Genomic DNA, 17,803 nt, shown 5'->3' with positions numbered 1-17,803 from the left:
GTTTGATAAATTTGTTACAAAAATCACCGATCCGCCCGGGTCTCAAGCAGCCATGGGGCCCCGCGTCGAGGTAAGCCCAGATGATGATGAGGCAGGGGAAGGTATCCAGTATTTTGCTAATTGGAGAGTTAAAATTGCGCATATAGACACCCGATCCGACCCGAAAAACCCAAAAATTTCGCTCACGCGCGAGGGCCCCCCTGGCTATTTCACACAGGGCCTCGCAAATCTCTCAAACGGTTCTGCATACGCATACACATACATACATATACACATACAGACATACGGTACATACTACAGCACACTTTGTCTTACTGCAAATTGTATTGGTCTTTGTAGATTTGACTTCTTATTTAACTATTCAATTTAATCAACACATTTAATTAACACATTTAATTAAGATTTTCTGCAAAATGCTCACAATCGATAAGATAAGGATAATTTAATAGGATTTAATAGAGCGGTGTAATAACGTATAAATAATAAAAATCTAAAAATAGTCTGATAGACTGTTTAATATACAACACATGACTTATTTTGGAATACAAAGAACCAACTTGACTATGACTATGCTATGTAAAATGTGAATCAAGTTTTATTAGTAACTTTGGTAAGTTTAAGATTTCATAAATAACATCGATGGAGGGGGGCCCAAAAATCACAGTCTGCCTAGTGTAGTCCATTTATTTAATCCGGCTCTGGAGATAGGTGGAGGGTGGAGCTTCAGAAACAATACTGACTTGGTGATTGGGAGATAGGTGGAGGGTGGAGCTTCAGAAACAATACTGACTTGGTGATTGGGAGATAGGTGGAGGGTGGAGCTTCAGAAACAATACTGACTTGGTGATTGGAAGATAGGTGGAGGGTGGAGCTTCAGAAACAATACTGACTTGGTGATTGGGAGATAGGTGGAGGGTGGAGCTTCAACATAAACATCAGTTGAGGGCTGCAACTCCTCTTTTTAAACTGGAATATCCTGGCTTGAGTGCTGTTGTCAGTGACATAAGTTGTAAGTGCCTTTGCAAAGTATTTTATTTTCATGGTACATAATTTATTTATGGCTGATTTCATAATTTAATGTGCTAAAGGGATAAACAATGTATTTGATTTAAAGTTAAAATTGAAGTTAATAATATAGTAAATATATGTTATTTGTTACAATTGGGAGCGATTGGGCGCACCTGTTTGTTCTCAGTCACGCTGCGACGTGCTGCTCTCTCTCTCTCTCGCTTGACCACTCGCTCGCTGCGCTGCTGCGCTGCTGCGCTGCTGCGCTGCTGCGCTGCTGCGCTGCTGCGCTGCTGCGCTGCTGCGCTGCACGTGACTGGTGTTTTAGCTTTGGTTTTGCGCACGAGGGACGCATGAGGGACGCAGCGGAGCGGATGTTTCTCACAGAACTTCGCTACGAGCATAAGTCCGAACCTCTGAAGCTGAAGCAGATACTAACGAACTTCTGAAGCTGAAGCAGAAGTTAATGAACCTCTGAAGCTGAAGCAGATGTCAAGCAACTTTATAAAGACTCTTAAAGGAACCTCTTTTTAGGACAAGCGGCCAACGAGGTATTCTGTTACACGTGGATACAGTGTGTGTTTTTTGTACATGTATGCTAAGCTTTGTTTTCTTCCATGCTGTACAATTGTTATTTATGTAGTTCTCACGGCGTGATGAGGGATGAGGAGGAGGTGGATGAAGAAGCCCCAGCAATAAACGCCTGTTTATAAAGAACGACCTGTGTCTGTATTGCCTGAAGAGAGCTACATAAGTATTTGAAATGAACATGATTTTTAAATGTCTGTTGACATATCGGGATCATTTTATGATTCTTTTTATTAGTGCTCTTACATACAGCTCCTTTAACGACATTATCGTCTGTAATTCATTTTTATTACAGAAATATTCATAAGTTAACTTTATTATACTATAACCGGAACTGTCACCTCGAGGAAAACCCTTAAAAAAGAGAAGAGACGAGCGGAGAGGAGAAGAGTAAATGGAAAAGCCCCAGAGGCCGCGTCGTTCACTTATTGATTGTTCTGATCAAAAGGAGATTAAGACTGTGAATATTTGCAGCCTCTCCAAAGTTTGTATATAATCCACTGTAACCCCTGGCTCTTCTGTTCTCTGTTCCACCTGTTTACTGTTCACTGGACGTTCACATCTTTACACTGGATATTGTAATCCTTGTCAATAAAGATTTATTTAAATAAAACATGTCCGGTCCTCGATTCTTCTCACTGACTGCAGTTACCTTGTAAAACCGCTAGAGGGCGAACTGTTGCAATCCTTTATTGAAAAAACACCATAGAACTCGGTTTATTACATAATATATACTATAAAAATAAACTATATTATACTATAACTTTATTATACTATAACCGGAACTGTCACCTCGAGGAAAACCCTTAAAAAAGAGACTCCTTTAACCGTGAAACTGTGGTTTTGTGTTGCTTCTCACAGCAGGTTTGGGTTTTTTTCTTAATTCTTTTATTTGTGTCAAAGGTTCATTCTAAAACAAACATGGTAAATCTACATTCCATACAAATACATTTGTAATTGAAACGAGGTTGATAAAGGGAACAGTAGATTGGACACTGTATGTTCGTTCGTTTTTATTTATTTCAACATGTATAAAAAAAAGAAGAAGAAAAGATAAAAAAAAAACAAATACAGGTGGACATTCCACCACATAAAGAAAAAAAACACATCAAAACACATATTTCAGTTACATGTTGGAAAAGGAGTGGGAGGAAGTATAAATGTATTTAATCTCTCCCCCTTTCCACAACTAAACATAAATTATATGTCTGTATTTACTTTTTATACTATACACTAATTTGTATAAATAAATATATATCATTTTTACAAAAATAACCTGTTTAATACCAGATGTAAGCTCTATCATAAATATAATATAGTATGTAAACCTGAGAATAAAGTGTGTAGAGATTGAATGTCCCATGACAATTATACAGTAATATAATATGAAAATAAGGTACAAACAATAATAAATAAATTAAATACATGACATTTAAGTAAAATAATACAGCAAAGTCCATCATACAAGGGGTAAGTAAGGATATCAGTCTTCTAAATCAGTGGGAAAATGTCTTAACACTTCATACATTTTTTGTGCTTTTGTTTCAGTTATTAGTTTTAAAGATTTTAAATATAATCCAAATTAATTTAAATCACAGCCGGTATGTTAAACATGTCCGTCCTCGATTCTTCTCTATTTTAGGTTTCATGATCTGTTTTATGTTTCATGTCTTGTGTCTTGTCAATATTGTCTTTTATTGCAGTTTTGCACTTTGGTCTGCTGTTTTTGGTTAAAGTGATAAAAAATAAAGTAAATACATAGCTTTCAACACTATTTTGTATAAAGTTTATACAGTTATACAATCTGCAACTTTACTGAGGCAGCAGTATTAATAACAACACAAATAAAATGAAATACAACAAAATAAAAAACATTTGTAGCTTTTCTTTATTTTTCTACAGTTTCATGACTGGTGTTACGGTGTTACGACCGCCCTCTGGTGGTGACACTAGAAACTACCGTTTTCTTCCACTTAACGACATTGGCCCGGTTTCCCAGATCAGTTAAGTAGTTCTTAACAGCGAAAGACTTCTTTCAAACCATCTTAAGGAGCTGTTACGGCTCGCTCCTCTTCACCTTCACATCCACCCCTCCCCCCTCACTGATTGCTCCATGGCTCAGCCCAGCACACCTGATGTCCCTCACCAATCTTCACACCAGCCTGCCAATCTACAATCAACCACTGCCAGTATAAAGACCCAGTCTGCACTTCATTCCTCGCCAGAGCTTCACCTGTCTACACGTATGGTAAAGTACTACAGGCCAGCCTACAGTTTAGCTCTCTAAAGTTGTAGCAGAACTATTTAGCCTCACAGCTATTGCTAAGCTGTTAGCTTCTTGCAGTTACAGCCTTTTGTTTTTCTCCTGCTGTGGTTTTTTCACCACTGACCCCGTTCTTCTCTTCTCCTCAGTTCTCTGGATTTCTACGCTGAGCTGCGGTCACCTGCGGAGCCCACACCCCACTCCAACTTCCTCATCACTGCTTTTGGCCTCTTAAATAAATAAGCCCACGGGCTTCACCAAGCTTACGTCTCCTCGTTGCTGTGCGCTTGGGTCACACTCACTAGCCATAACAGTAAGCTCTGGCCAAACTGACCCAGCCAGCATGACGGATAGGACTCCGCCCTTGACCCCGCTTCAGGCCCAGGAGGCTAAATTGGTTCAACACTCTCGTCTGCTATCCGAGGCCTCTACGGTCATTGCAAACATGAAGACTGATCTCCAAGCGGTTTTAAGTGCTCAGCAGGCCCAGGCCTCTTCCCAGCAGACCCAGGTCAGCCGTCTCGCCACCTCAGTCCAGGCCCTCACTGACCAGGTCGCCGCTCTCATAGCACAGACCGCTCCGCCCTCAGCCCCTCTGATTCCAGCACCCAGGCCCAACTTAGTCCCTGAGCCAGACACGCCTCCACCACGGGAGCCCCATCTTGTTGCTCCGGCTCTCTACGATGGGTCATTCGCTCTCTGTCGGGAGTTCATAATGCAGTGTGAATACGTTTTTGATCTACAACCTAGCATGTATTCCACTGCCATTGCTCGCATATGGTACATTGCTAATCTGACCACGGGGCAGGCTCGTCGGTGGGTTATGGCTAGTCGAGAGGGCTCTGCACCCTATATGCAAGACTATGCAGCCTTTATTGAGGAATTTAGGACTGTTTTCGATCATGATGTCCATGGGCAGGATGCCGATTCAGCTCTTTCCGCCCTCCAGCAGGGTTCTGTCTCTGTGGCAGAGTATGCCACAGAGTTTCGCATCCTTGCAGCTCGCTGCAAATGGAACGAGGCCGCATTATTCAGTGCTTTCCGGCGGGGCTTAGCAGAGCCTGTGAAGGACGCCTTAGCCGGTAGAGAGAGGCCTAGTACCTTGAACGAGCTTATCTCCCTCTCCATTTCTCTTGATGAACGTCACCGGGAGCGCAAGCGAGAGAGGGATCACCACAGTCGTAATGTACCCAGGCCACTCGCTCCGCCTCCGGTCAGCTTTGATCGGCCTGTCCAGGTCTCCCCTTCAACTTCTTCAACTTCTGCTGCTGAAGAGGAGCCTATGCAGTTGGGACGAGCTCGCTTGACTCCTGCAGAACGTGAGCACCGGAGACTACAGGGGCTCTGCATGTATTGTGCTAGCTCCGCGCACTCTGTTGACTCATGCCCAATCCTGTCTTCCAGAGCCTCCTCAGCTCGGCAGTCAAAAGACAGGGCTCACCCGCTCGGGGGTTCCGAGTGAGCCGCTTGGTTAACCCCCAGTCCCTCTCCAGTAAGGCCAGGTTCATTGTCACTCTTGCCTGGCAGGGAGGGACGCTCACCACTCCGGCGCTGATCGACTCTGGGGCTGATGAGAGCTTTATTGACCATCGCTACGCCATGGAGGTGGGTCTCCCCATTGCACCTCTGGAGAGGTCACTCTCAGCATTCGCTCTGGATGGACACCCTATGGGGCCCGTCACCCACCGGTGCGACTCACTCACCCTTACGGTCTCTGGTAACCATGTGGAAGACATCCGCCCCTACATTATCAACTCTCCTGACATGCCATTCATCTTAGGCAGACCTTGGCTGGAGCTCCACACCCCTCACGTCTGTTGGAGCTCGGGCCGCATTCTCAGCTGGAGCATTCCCTGCCATGCCCGCTGCCTTCGGTCCGCCCAGACGCCTTCCCCGGTTAAGCGGCCCAGTCCTGTTCCTCCTGATCTCACCAAGGTTCCCGCTGAGTACCACGACTTGGCAGTGGCCTTCAGTAAGGAACGCGCCTGCACCCTTCCTCCCCACAGACCTTATGACTGTGCCATTGAGCTCCGTCCTGACGCCCAACTTCCAGTGAGTCGCCTCTACAATCTCTCTCTACCTGAGAAGGGGGCTATGGACTGTTACATAAATGACTGTCTGGCTGAGGGTCTTATTCGCCCTTCCACATCTCCGGTGGGAGCAGGGTTCTTTTTCGTCAAGAAGAAGGGTGGGGATCTGAGGCCCTGCATAGACTACCGGCAGCTCAACAACATCACAATCAAGAACAAATACCCTCTCCCCCTCATGAGCTCCAACTTCGAACCCCTCGTTGGTGCTACCATCTTCACCAAGTTGGACCTCCGGAATGCGTACCACCTTGTGCGTATCCGTGAGGGGGATGAGTGGAAAACCGCCTTCAAAACCCCCCGTGGACACTACGAATATTTGGTCATGCCCTTTGGACTCACCAACGCACCCGCAGTCTTCCAGGCTCTTATGAATGACGTGCTCAGGGACATGCTAGAGGTATTCGTGGTCCTCTACCTGGATGACATCCTTGTGTTCTCCCGGGGCCTCCAGGAACATGTCCAGCATGTCCGCATGGTCATTCAACGCCTCTTGGAGAACCGCCTTTTCATTAAGGCTGAGAAGTGTGTCTTTCACTCACCTTCTGTGGAGTTCCTAGGACTCATTGTTGAGGATGGCTGCATTCGTCCTGACCCCCGCAAGGTTCAAGCAGTCGTCGACTGGCCTCAACCCACCACCCGCAGACAGCTCCAAGGTTTCCTAGGATTTGCAAACTTCTATCGCCGTTTTATTCGGAACTACAGCCGCATAGCTGCCCCCCTTACTCAACTCACCTCTACTCAACGTCCCTACATCTGGACACCTTCTGCCGACGCCGCCTTTGCTGCCCTCAAGAAGCACTTCACCACAGCCCCAGTCCTCCTCCATCCTGACCCCTCCAGGCCTTTCATAGTGGAGGTAGACGCTTCAGAGGTAGGCATAGGGGCTGTCTTGTCCCAACGGTCAGCAGAGGACCAGAAGCTACACCCCTGTGCTTTCTTCTCCCGTCGGTTTAGTTCAGCAGAGGAGAACTACGATATCGGGAATAGAGAGCTGCTAGCCGTGGTGGCAGCCTTTGAGGAATGGCGCCACTGGCTTGAGGGCGTGGAGGAGCCCACAGTTGTCTGGTCTGATCACAAGAATCTAACCTTCATCCGGGCTGCCAAGCGCCTTAACTCTCGTCAGGCAAGATGGGCACAGTTCCTGGATAGGTTCAACTATATCCTTACCTACAGACCTGGCTCCAGTAACACTAAGGCTGATGCTTTGTCCCGACTCCACGCACCTGAGAAGTCCTCGTCCGAGCCTGAGCCCATTATCCCTGCTTCTCGTGTCATAGGGGTGGTCACGATGAACATCGAGGCAGAGGTCAAACGGGCCCAACATGCTGAACCCGGGCCGGACGACTGTCCTCCTCGCCGCCTCTTCGTTCCCCAGTCGGTGCGGTCTCAAGTGCTGCTGTGGGGCCATACCAGCAAGTTTGCTTGCCATCCCGGATTCCAACGGACCCTCTCCTTCCTGAGCCGGCGGTTTTGGTGGCCGTCCATGAGAGCTGACGTCCGGGAGTTTGTCGCTGCCTGTGCCACCTGCTCCAGAGCCAAGGCGTCACATCAGCCACCAGCTGGACTTCTACGTCCTCTTCCTGTGCCCAGTCGTCCTTGGTCTCACATCTCCTTGGACTTCGTGTCCGGGTTTCCCCCTTCCCATGGAAACACCGTCATTCTCACCGTAGTGGACCGGTTTTCCAAGGCTGTTCACCTGGTAGCACTTCCTAAGCTCCCGTCCTCGGCTGAGACGGCTGAACTCCTCACCCAGCATGTATTCCGGCTCCATGGACTTCCCAGTGACATTGTTTCTGACCGGGGGCCCCAATTCACGTCCCAGGTCTGGCGAGCCTTCTGTAGGGAGATCGGCGCCACTGTAAGCCTCTCCTCAGGGTACCACCCACAGACCAATGGCCAGGCGGAACGGACCAACCAGAGTCTGGAGTCTGCCCTTCGCTGCGTCTCTGCTCTCCATCCCACCTCCTGGAGCAAGGATCTACCCTGGGTGGAATACTCAATCAACACCCTGACTTGCTCCGCCACTGGGACGTCTCCGTTTGAGGCATCACTGGGTTACCAACCCCCACTCTTCTCTCTCCAGGAGTCTGAGGCCTCTGTCCCCTCTGTCCAGGCCAACTTCCGGCGATGTCGGCGGGTGTGGAAGGAGGTTCGCGCTGCCTTGGTACGCTCCAATAAGCGCTCCTGCCGTGGGGCCAACCGTCGCCGCACTCCGGCACCGGTGTACCAGGCCGGACAACAGGTCTACCTCTCCTCTGCCGATCTACCGCTCCAGGTATCCTCCAGGAAGCTGGCTCCGCGGTATGTCGGTCCCTTCGAGATTGACCACGTCCTGAGTCCAGCGGCTGTGCGTCTCAAGCTTCCGGTCTCCATGAAGCATGTGCATCCCGTGTTTCATGTGTCCAAGGTCAAGCCTGTCTCCTCAAGCCCTCTCATGCCCTCCGCCCCAGCCCCTCCGCCTCCTCAGATGGTCGACGGTCATCCCCAGTGGACTGTTAGAGGGCTGCTGAAGGTGCGGCGGCGGGGTCGTGGGTTCCAGTACCTGGCGGATTGGGTGGGTTACGGCCCAGAAGAACGCTGCTGGATCTCCAGGAAGCTCATCATGGATCCCTCTCTCCTGCGGGACTTCTACCGGGCTAACCCCGACGCTCCCGGACGGTCGCCAGGTGGCGCCCCTCGGAGGGGGGGTCCTGTTACGGCTCGCTCCTCTTCACCTTCACATCCACCCCTCCCCCCTCACTGATTGCTCCATGGCTCAGCCCAGCACACCTGATGTCCCTCACCAATCTTCACACCAGCCTGCCAATCTACAATCAACCACTGCCAGTATAAAGACCCAGTCTGCACTTCATTCCTCGCCAGAGCTTCACCTGTCTACACGTATGGTAAAGTACTACAGGCCAGCCTACAGTTTAGCTCTCTAAAGTTGTAGCAGAACTATTTAGCCTCACAGCTATTGCTAAGCTGTTAGCTTCTTGCAGTTACAGCCTTTTGTTTTTCTCCTGCTGTGGTTTTTTCACCACTGACCCCGTTCTTCTCTTCTCCTCAGTTCTCTGGATTTCTACGCTGAGCTGCGGTCACCTGCGGAGCCCACACCCCACTCCAACTTCCTCATCACTGCTTTTGGCCTCTTAAATAAATAAGCCCACGGGCTTCACCAAGCTTACGTCTCCTCGTTGCTGTGCGCTTGGGTCACACTCACTAGCCATAACAGGAGCCTGTGAAAGAAGTCTTTCGCTGTTAAGAGCTACTTAACTGATCTGGGAAACCGGGCCATTATCGTCTGTAATTCATTTTAATTACAGAACTATTCATAGATTACCGACTGTAATTACATTAATTAATGACAGATGAAGATTGTTTTTGCACTAATTTCTCCTCGAAACAGACTCGTTTTGACTTTTTAACTGTTTATTGTTAATTTATTTTGAAAGGAATAACAGGATGTACTTTTGTCATTTAAACCTTCTAACTTTACACTGACTGCAGTTACCTTGTATAACCACTAGAGGGCGAACTGTTGCAATCCTTTATTGAAAAAACACTATCGAATACAATATGTTATACTATAATATATGATATATACTATAAAAATATACTATACTATAACGTGCTGACAGAGTACTATAATATATGATATATACTATAAAAATATACTATACTATAACGTGCTGACAGAGTACTATAATATATGATATATACTATAAAAATATACTATACTATAACGTGCTGACAGAGTACTATAATATATGATATATACTATAAAAATATACTATACTATAACGTGCTGACAGAGTACTATAATATATGATATATACTATAAAAATATACTATAACGTGCTGACAGAGCGGCCGTCTTGGTCCAGACCTGGTGACGTCACATACGACCAGTGGAGGTTAGTGGTATTTCAGAATCCTAATTACTAATTAATCACAATCAGTCCAATTTCTATTTCACCCTTTTATTCACTGTACGCGGCTATTTGATTGAATGAAATGTTTTAGTATAAAAACAGTTTGGATTTTGTGTCCACAGTAGCAAACCTCCAAAGCTGTGATAATGCCCGACTTTTGTTCCACCTGGATGTTCAATTTACAAAAACATTTAGAGAAAAAAGTGTGTGCTGATGGAAGCAGAGAAGTCCCATTTTAATGTGACTTTTTGAACGGTTTACGTCCTTCTGTGTCGTGGCTCTGTCGTCTCCACCTCGTCTCTCTTCATTATTTAGCTTTTTATGTGTAAAACAGCGTAAATGTTACGTGGTGAAAATGCGGCTTACAGAGCCATCGGTAATAAACCACATTATTATCTTCCATCTACAGGTTCAAAACCAAATACCTACAAAGAAAAGATTTTTGTAAAATACAGAGCAGAGGAGACATGAGGTAGTGATTGTGTGGGGATTCAGCATAATGTACGTTTATAAAATGGTACATATAATAATGATTATATTGTTTATGATAGGATGTGTATATATATATATATATATATATATATGTAACAGGGTTGAATACGTTGTGGCTAAAATCCCGCTAAATGGGGAAACTATGCCCCCTGCTGTTGTACATGCCTGCATTCATAATAGCGGGGAATTGTGGGAAATCCTCAGTGCTGGAGGATTCCCATGAGGCAGGTAATGCATCTGTATGTCTGTGCACAAAACGAGTTATAAATGTTTTGTAAAGCACTTAAGTTTAATCTGGGATAAATGTCTGAAAGTTAATTATATTATACCAACTTTGTCACGTTTTTTGTTCAGTCAAATATATGTTCTGTGTATGTTTATTACTTGTGGTCCACACATTAATGTGCACTGTCTCCTGTATCCCTTTTTCTGTTGATGCAGGTATGTTGAGTGTCACAATTTTATGTTTTGTTCAAATTCATTAAGCTGAAATAATATATAAAAAATGGTAACAGTTCATAGTAAAAAGATACTACATGCATTTTACATTTTTTTTTATGTATTAGACATTTGATTTATTTTATTTTGCAACTGTATAAAATCCACTATACGATCACTATAGTATATTAGTACTCTCAGTGCTGGAGGATTCCCATGAGGCAGACAGATTATGTGCTTTGGTCCACACATTAATAGAGAAAGTCCTCGCTGCAGCACCGCAGAAGGGGGCGGGGCGTCGGACATCACAGGGGCGGGGCGTCGGACATCACAGGGGCGGGGCGTAGGACATCGCAGGGGATGGATGGATTGTTTTTTAAATGTTTTTTAAATGTTAAAACATTTTAAAAACTCTGTGGAAAGTGTGTGGGGAGCTTTTGGGCGGAAAAGTTACAACTGAACCTAGTACCCCTCGCTGCAGCACCGCGGAAGGGGGCGGGGCGTCGGACATCACAGGGGCGGGGCGTCGGACATCACAGGGGCGGGGCGTAAGACATCACAGGGGCGGGGCGTAGGACATCACAGGGGCGTGGCGTCGGTCATCACAGGGGCGGGGCGTAGGACATCACAGGGGCGTGGCGTAGGACATCACAGGGGCGGGGCGTGATATCAAAATGACACAGCACCATCTGGTGACCATTTCCAAGAATTACAAATGCAAATTTATATTCAAAGTCATCATTATACAGATGAATCTCCGAAAATAAGAATACCGTGCAAAAGTTAATTTGTTTCAGTAATTAAACTCAAAAGGTGACACTAATATATATATACTCATAATATGCAAAGATAGATATTATATAAGATTATAAAACATACTTGTAATATAATTATTATGTTTAATATTACATAATTATAATAAAAATATATAGATTGTCATTGGGTATTGAGTGTGATGAGTAGGCTAGCACTAAAAATCAGTAGTAATGATTCCATATATACAAATTACATTTTTTCAACAAACAAAAGAGGGACAAGGACAACAAAAGCAGGTGTTTTGTGTTAATGTGTTTATTCATTCAGCGAGTCAGCAGTGAGGAGACGCTGCCCAGAGAGTTGGAAAACTCAAGAGATGACTCCATTTATACCAGTGGCTCACAGTGAATTCAGTAGCAGGACTTCAGTTCAGTTGCAACTTTTCCGCCCAAAAGCTCCCCACACACTTTCCACAGAGTTTTTAAAATGTTTTAACATTTAAAAAACATTTAAAAAACAATCCATCCATCCCCTGTGATGTCCGACGCCCCGCCCCTGTGATGTCCGACGCCCCGCCCCTGTGATGTCCGACGCCCCGCCCCCTTCCGCGGTGCTGCAGCAGCCCCCGGGTCTGGCAGTCAGAAGGCGCGCCGATTTTTTCCAGTGGCCAACCGCGGTACTGCAACCAAAAATCCCATGCGGCCCAGAAAGCTTTTTTCCCATAGACCGCAATAGTAAAAGAGAAGCCTCTAAAACTGTTCACAGGAACCTCCAGCTGTAATCCCCGGCAATTACTAATCTTTGTATCCTATATTTTTAAGTCATGGACTTTATATCCGTCAAAAATGTTTTATAACGGCCAGAAAAGTAAAAGAAAAGTCTCTTTCTGGGCGTGACGTCACGGCTGACGTCACAGCCGTGTCCGTGCATTCCACGGATGTTTTATATTAATATATATTATATAATTATATTATATTAATACATTAATAATATATGTAATGCTATACATGTAATAATATACATTAATTAATGTATTATATTAATACATATTATATTAATATTCGCGTCATTGCCCCGGGGCATGATGGGAGGCCCCAGAGCATCATGGGAGGTGACTCAACTGCGCATGCTCTATGGGCCGCTGTATGCGGAAGTAAACCCGGAAGTCAGAGATTTTTTCGGCGGATGCGCTGGCTGAGCAGAATGCATTGAAATGAATGGGCGGCCATTTTTGACGTCCGATCCAGTTTCTATAATACATCCATGTGCTGCAGCGAGGGGTACTAGCATTAATGTGCACTGTCTCCTGTATCCCTTTTTCTGTTGATGCAGAATAAACACCATTTGAGCTGTTACCACCACATGAGTTCCAGAGCGTGATTAATTGAGAGAAGACATCCATCGGTCACATATATATATATATATATATATATATATATATATATATATATATATATATATATATATATATATATATATATATATATATATATATATATATACATATATATATATATATATATATATATATATACAGTATATTATATGTTGTATATGTATATTATTTAGAATTGCTCTAGTTTATCTTTTATTATAATAATATTTAGAATGCTCAGGTGTAATATTGCAATGAAGTGCTGTAATATTTTTATAATGTAATAACAGGTATATTTTTTGAGAAAGTAAAGCTTGCTGTTATATTTATTTATATTTATTTTTATTTTGTATTCAAGAAAAATTGAAAAAGAAACAAGCGTTAGGACCTCATAAGTTTTTTACTTACTCCTTTTCGGGCATGAAGGTTTATTTCCCTTTGATTTGTTTAATGACTGTTTATTTGTATTCTTTTCTGATGTTTTGTGTAATTGTCTTTCTTTTTTATTTAATATGTTCGAAATAAAGATTCCAATCAATTATTATTTATATGTTTAATATTACTTGCATTAAGTATAAAGCTCATGAGTGTGTTGAAAATTGTCTGTTTGATAGGAAAAGGTTCGTTTATTGACCAACGTGGTGATGCAGTGTCCAACTCTCACCAGCAGAGGGCGCTGCACTGTGTTCGGGGACAATGGAAGTCTCGCGGGATTACACTGTGAGAACGAGAACACACTTGAGTGTGAAGACGTTTGCGGCGTAACGAGGATAAGTAATACTTATTTCTTGCTGTTTGCAGGTAAGGATGGAGAGTTATAACCGTGTACTTGATGGGTGAATGTGTAATGTGTGAGTTTATGCTTAGATTTTATGTTTGTATTGTTGATAAACGTAAACCTAACGGAATCAGCCGGTGTGGCTCGTTGCCTAGCAACCGCGTAAGGCGGGAAAGAGCTCTGAGCCCGGACTGCTGGAATAGAGTTCATAGATGAATCAATAAGTTCAGATAGACACAGAACTGATATTAAATGTAGAGTTCATAGATGAATCAATAAGTTCAGATAGACACAGAACTGATATTAAATGTAGAGTTCATAGATGAATCAATAAGTTCAGATAGACACAGAACTGATATTAAATGTAGAGTTCATAGATGAATCAATAAGTTCAGATAGACACAGAACTGATATTAAATGTACAAGATGAGACGACTGGTCTGGAAATACAACGTACCGGTCATGATTATTATCACATTACAGCACATTAACATCAATGTATTTTTTATTTGGGTATTTTTTATTTATTTTATTTCTTTATTCACACACACACATGTGAATTGTTCTCCTGGAGAATGAAAAGCCAATAAACATAAATACATTAGACAGGAATACATACATGCACTTACACTTATACACACGTCATGAAGGAAATAACGGCGTGTGTGTTGATTCCTCAGTAAAGTAGCAACATTATTAGTGCAGTTATGGAGGGTTTTTAGTAGCAATAGTTGACTAAAGTGACAGCACTCTTGCAGGGTTCTGGGCTCGTCAGCATCTTCAGCGGGATGTCAGAAACAGAAACATGCTCTTCCTCTTCAAACGGTGAGAAAAACGCTTTTCTTCCTGTGTGCTGTCACTGAACTGCCCATTTAGCAACATGTTATTGTTGACATGATTATTGTCCTTTGTTGCTTTGATTAAGCAGCACGTGAGTCCACTGAAGTTGTTGTTTACTGTTGTTTATGTGGAAAAATGAGCCTCACGGGTTGTTGTGAGGCTGAATAATGATTATTATTATTATTATTATTATTATTATTATTACTATATTATTATTATTATTATTATTATCATTGTGATACTCACAAAAGTGTTTTTGTAGTAATTATTATTATGGTTATTATTATTGTTTTATCTCCGCTGAAGTCACTTTTTGGTTTATTGCTATCTTTGGTTTTTGTATCTTTTTATTTTATTATTTCATCCTGCTAAAATGAGAACAAGAAGGAAACACACAAGGACTTTTAGTACCAGAAACGGACACAGGGTGGCAGCACCGGCCCCGGCCCGCGCCACTGGGACTCTTCACAGCGACGAGGACGGGAAGCTCATAATCCGTTGGACTGGAGAATGAGCAGAGGTGGTCCGGTGTCACTAATTTTATTTGTGTGTTTCCAGGTTGGTTATTTATGTTTTGCTGTGACTTCAGATGTATTTAACTTAATATGAAAACCCCGGACGTAAAGTCGAAAAGTTACGAGTTCAGTTACTAAGTACAGTGAATCCGAGTGTACGTGACAACTGAGTATGTGAAGATGGCGGCCGCCGCCGCAGCTAGATTACATGTACTTTTTATTTATTTATTTTGGCTCCCCGGCATTTGTGGGTTGTTTTTAAGAATTGTGTGTATGATACATGATTCAGGTTGGGCATTATTACTGTGTGTGTGTGTGTGTGTGTGTGTGGGAGCGCAGCAGTGTTTGTGTAGTGTCGTGCTCAGCACTAAATATTAAGCTACAAGCTAACAGCAGTTACGGCTGTTGCCATGGTAACGCAAGACGGAGTTCAAAGCGAAAAGTTCAAGCTATCGGTCAGCTATGTATTTTAATTTGTGTTAATGTTATATAACGTGAGTTAGTGACTGCAATAATTATTATTCTGTTATGTTAAGTGAACACTTAATTTACTTTATGTACTTTAGGTACAAAAATACTCTTTCAGTAAGAGACAGAAAAGTTTGTACATGATGGCTCAGATTACATGATTAGTGATGTGTGTTTGAGAAAAGAGTGTACATGATTGATGAGATTACATGATTAGTTATAGACATTTGTGCATGATTACAAAGAAAAATGTTTCTTTGGTTTAATGCAAAGGATATTGGTTATTTTGTTGTTTATTTCTGAAAGAAAAACTTAAGATATACATTTCCTGGAAATGTGTCATATGGTTGATACCAATGCATCAGTATACAGAGATAATTAATTGTTGCAGTGAACAGTTAAAGAAAATATGTGAATAAATATAATCCGTTGGACTGGAGAATGAGCAGAGGTGGTCCGGTGTCACTAATTTTATTTGTGTGTTTCCAGTACTCCGGTTCCAGGATTATCTTATCTGCTAGCGGCCCAGCCGGGACCCGCTACATATATATATATATATATATATATATATATATATATATATATATATATATATATATATATATATATATATATATTATATATGTTGTATATTATTTATAATTGCTCTGGTTTATCATTTATTATAATAATATTTAGAATGCTCAGGTGTAATATTGTAATGAAGTGCTGTAATATTTTTATAATGTAATAACAGGTATATTTTTTGAGAAAGTAAAGCTTGCTGTTATATTTATTTATATTTATTTTTATTTTGTATTCAAGCAAAATTGAAAAAAAAAACAAGCGTTAGGACCTCATAAGTTTTTTACTTCCTCCTTTTCGGGCATGAAGGTTTATTTCCCTTTGATTTGTTTAATGACTGTTTATTCGTATTCTTTTCTGATGTTTTGTGTAATTGTTTTTCTTTTTTATTTAATTTGTTCGAAATAAAGATTCCAATCAATTATTATTTATATGTTTAATATTACTTGCATTAAGTATAAAGCTCATGAGTGTGTTGAAAATTGTCTGTTTGATAGGAAAAGGTTCGTTTATTGACCAACGTGGTGATGCAGTGTCCAACTCTCACCAGCAGAGGGCGCGGCACTGTGTTCGGGGCATGGATGTATTATAGAAACGGTTCGGGGACAATGGAAGTCTCGCGGGATTACACTGTGAGAACGAGAACACACTTGACTGTGAAGACGTGCGGCGTAACGAGGATAAGTAATACTTATTTCTTGCTGTTTGCAGGTAAGAATGGAGAGTTATAACCGTGTACTTGATGGGTGAATGTGTAATGTGTGAGTTTATGCTTAGATTTTATGTTTGTATTGTTGATAAACGTAAACCTAACGGAATCAGCCGGTGGGGCCGTTATTATTATAGATCCATGGGTGGGGCTCGTTGCCTAGCAACCGCGTAAGGCGGGAAAGAGCTCTGAGCCCGGACTGCTGGAATAGAGTTCATAGATGAATCAATAAGTTCAGATAGACACAGAACTGATATTAAATGTAGAGTTCATAGATGAATCAATAAGTTCAGATAGACACAGAACTGATATTAAATGTAGAGTTCATAGATGAATCAATAAGTTCAGATAGACACAGAACTGATATTAAATGTACAAGATGAGACGACTGGTCTGGAAATACAACGTACCGGTCATGATTATTATGAATGAATGAATGAATTTTTATTTTGAACATGTATATAAAATGAAATAAGAATAAAAATAAAAAAAAGATAAACATTTACATCTTCATATAAAAATATGTTCGAAAAAAAGGAGTAGGAAGAAGTTTACACTTTTTCCTAGTTCCTACCCCTTTATAACACTATGGATTTACATTATTGCTATTATTATATCTACACAATATCCATATAAATATAATCTACATAAATACTCTGCAAACATGCCTATTATTACATAATTATCCATTTAAGTAGATAGACAATATAAATATTACATAAATGTTATATCAATATCTAGAAAATACAACTATTATATACATCTATATAAATATACACTATATAAACTACATAAATATACCTATAAATATATATGTGCTACATACCCAATAAATATATAACATACATTACATCATTTTAACTATCCCTCTAGGAGGAGGAGGAGGAGGAAGAGGAGGAGGAAGAGGAGGAGGAAGAGGAGAAGGAGGAGGAAGAGGAGGAGCAGCAGCAGCTCTGCAGGTGAAAAACACCTGACAGATTCAAAGGTCAGAGTTCAGAGTCCATG

The 17,803-nt window shown here is 42.3% G+C and overlaps 1 protein-coding gene across 1 annotated transcript in view; it reads right to left on the bottom strand.

Annotated features, from left to right (window-relative positions):
- LOC133423418 (cubilin-like) overlaps positions 1 to 1,412 on the bottom strand; it is a 125,113-nt gene extending 123,701 nt beyond the window's left edge. Inside the window, exon 1 of the mRNA XM_061713592.1 lies at positions 1,160 to 1,412. Within this exon, the coding sequence (XP_061569576.1) occupies positions 1,160 to 1,412 (253 nt within the window). The remainder of the gene's footprint in view (positions 1 to 1,159) is intronic.
- Positions 1,413 to 17,803: the final 16,391 nt, after the last annotated feature.

The sequence above is a fragment of the Cololabis saira genome, chromosome 22 (genome assembly GCF_033807715.1).
Source record: "Cololabis saira isolate AMF1-May2022 chromosome 22, fColSai1.1, whole genome shotgun sequence".
Taxonomy (NCBI): Eukaryota; Metazoa; Chordata; class Actinopteri; order Beloniformes; family Belonidae; genus Cololabis; species Cololabis saira.
Note: the sequence above shows the minus strand (reverse complement) of the source record. Positions and strands in the feature narration are given on the sequence as shown.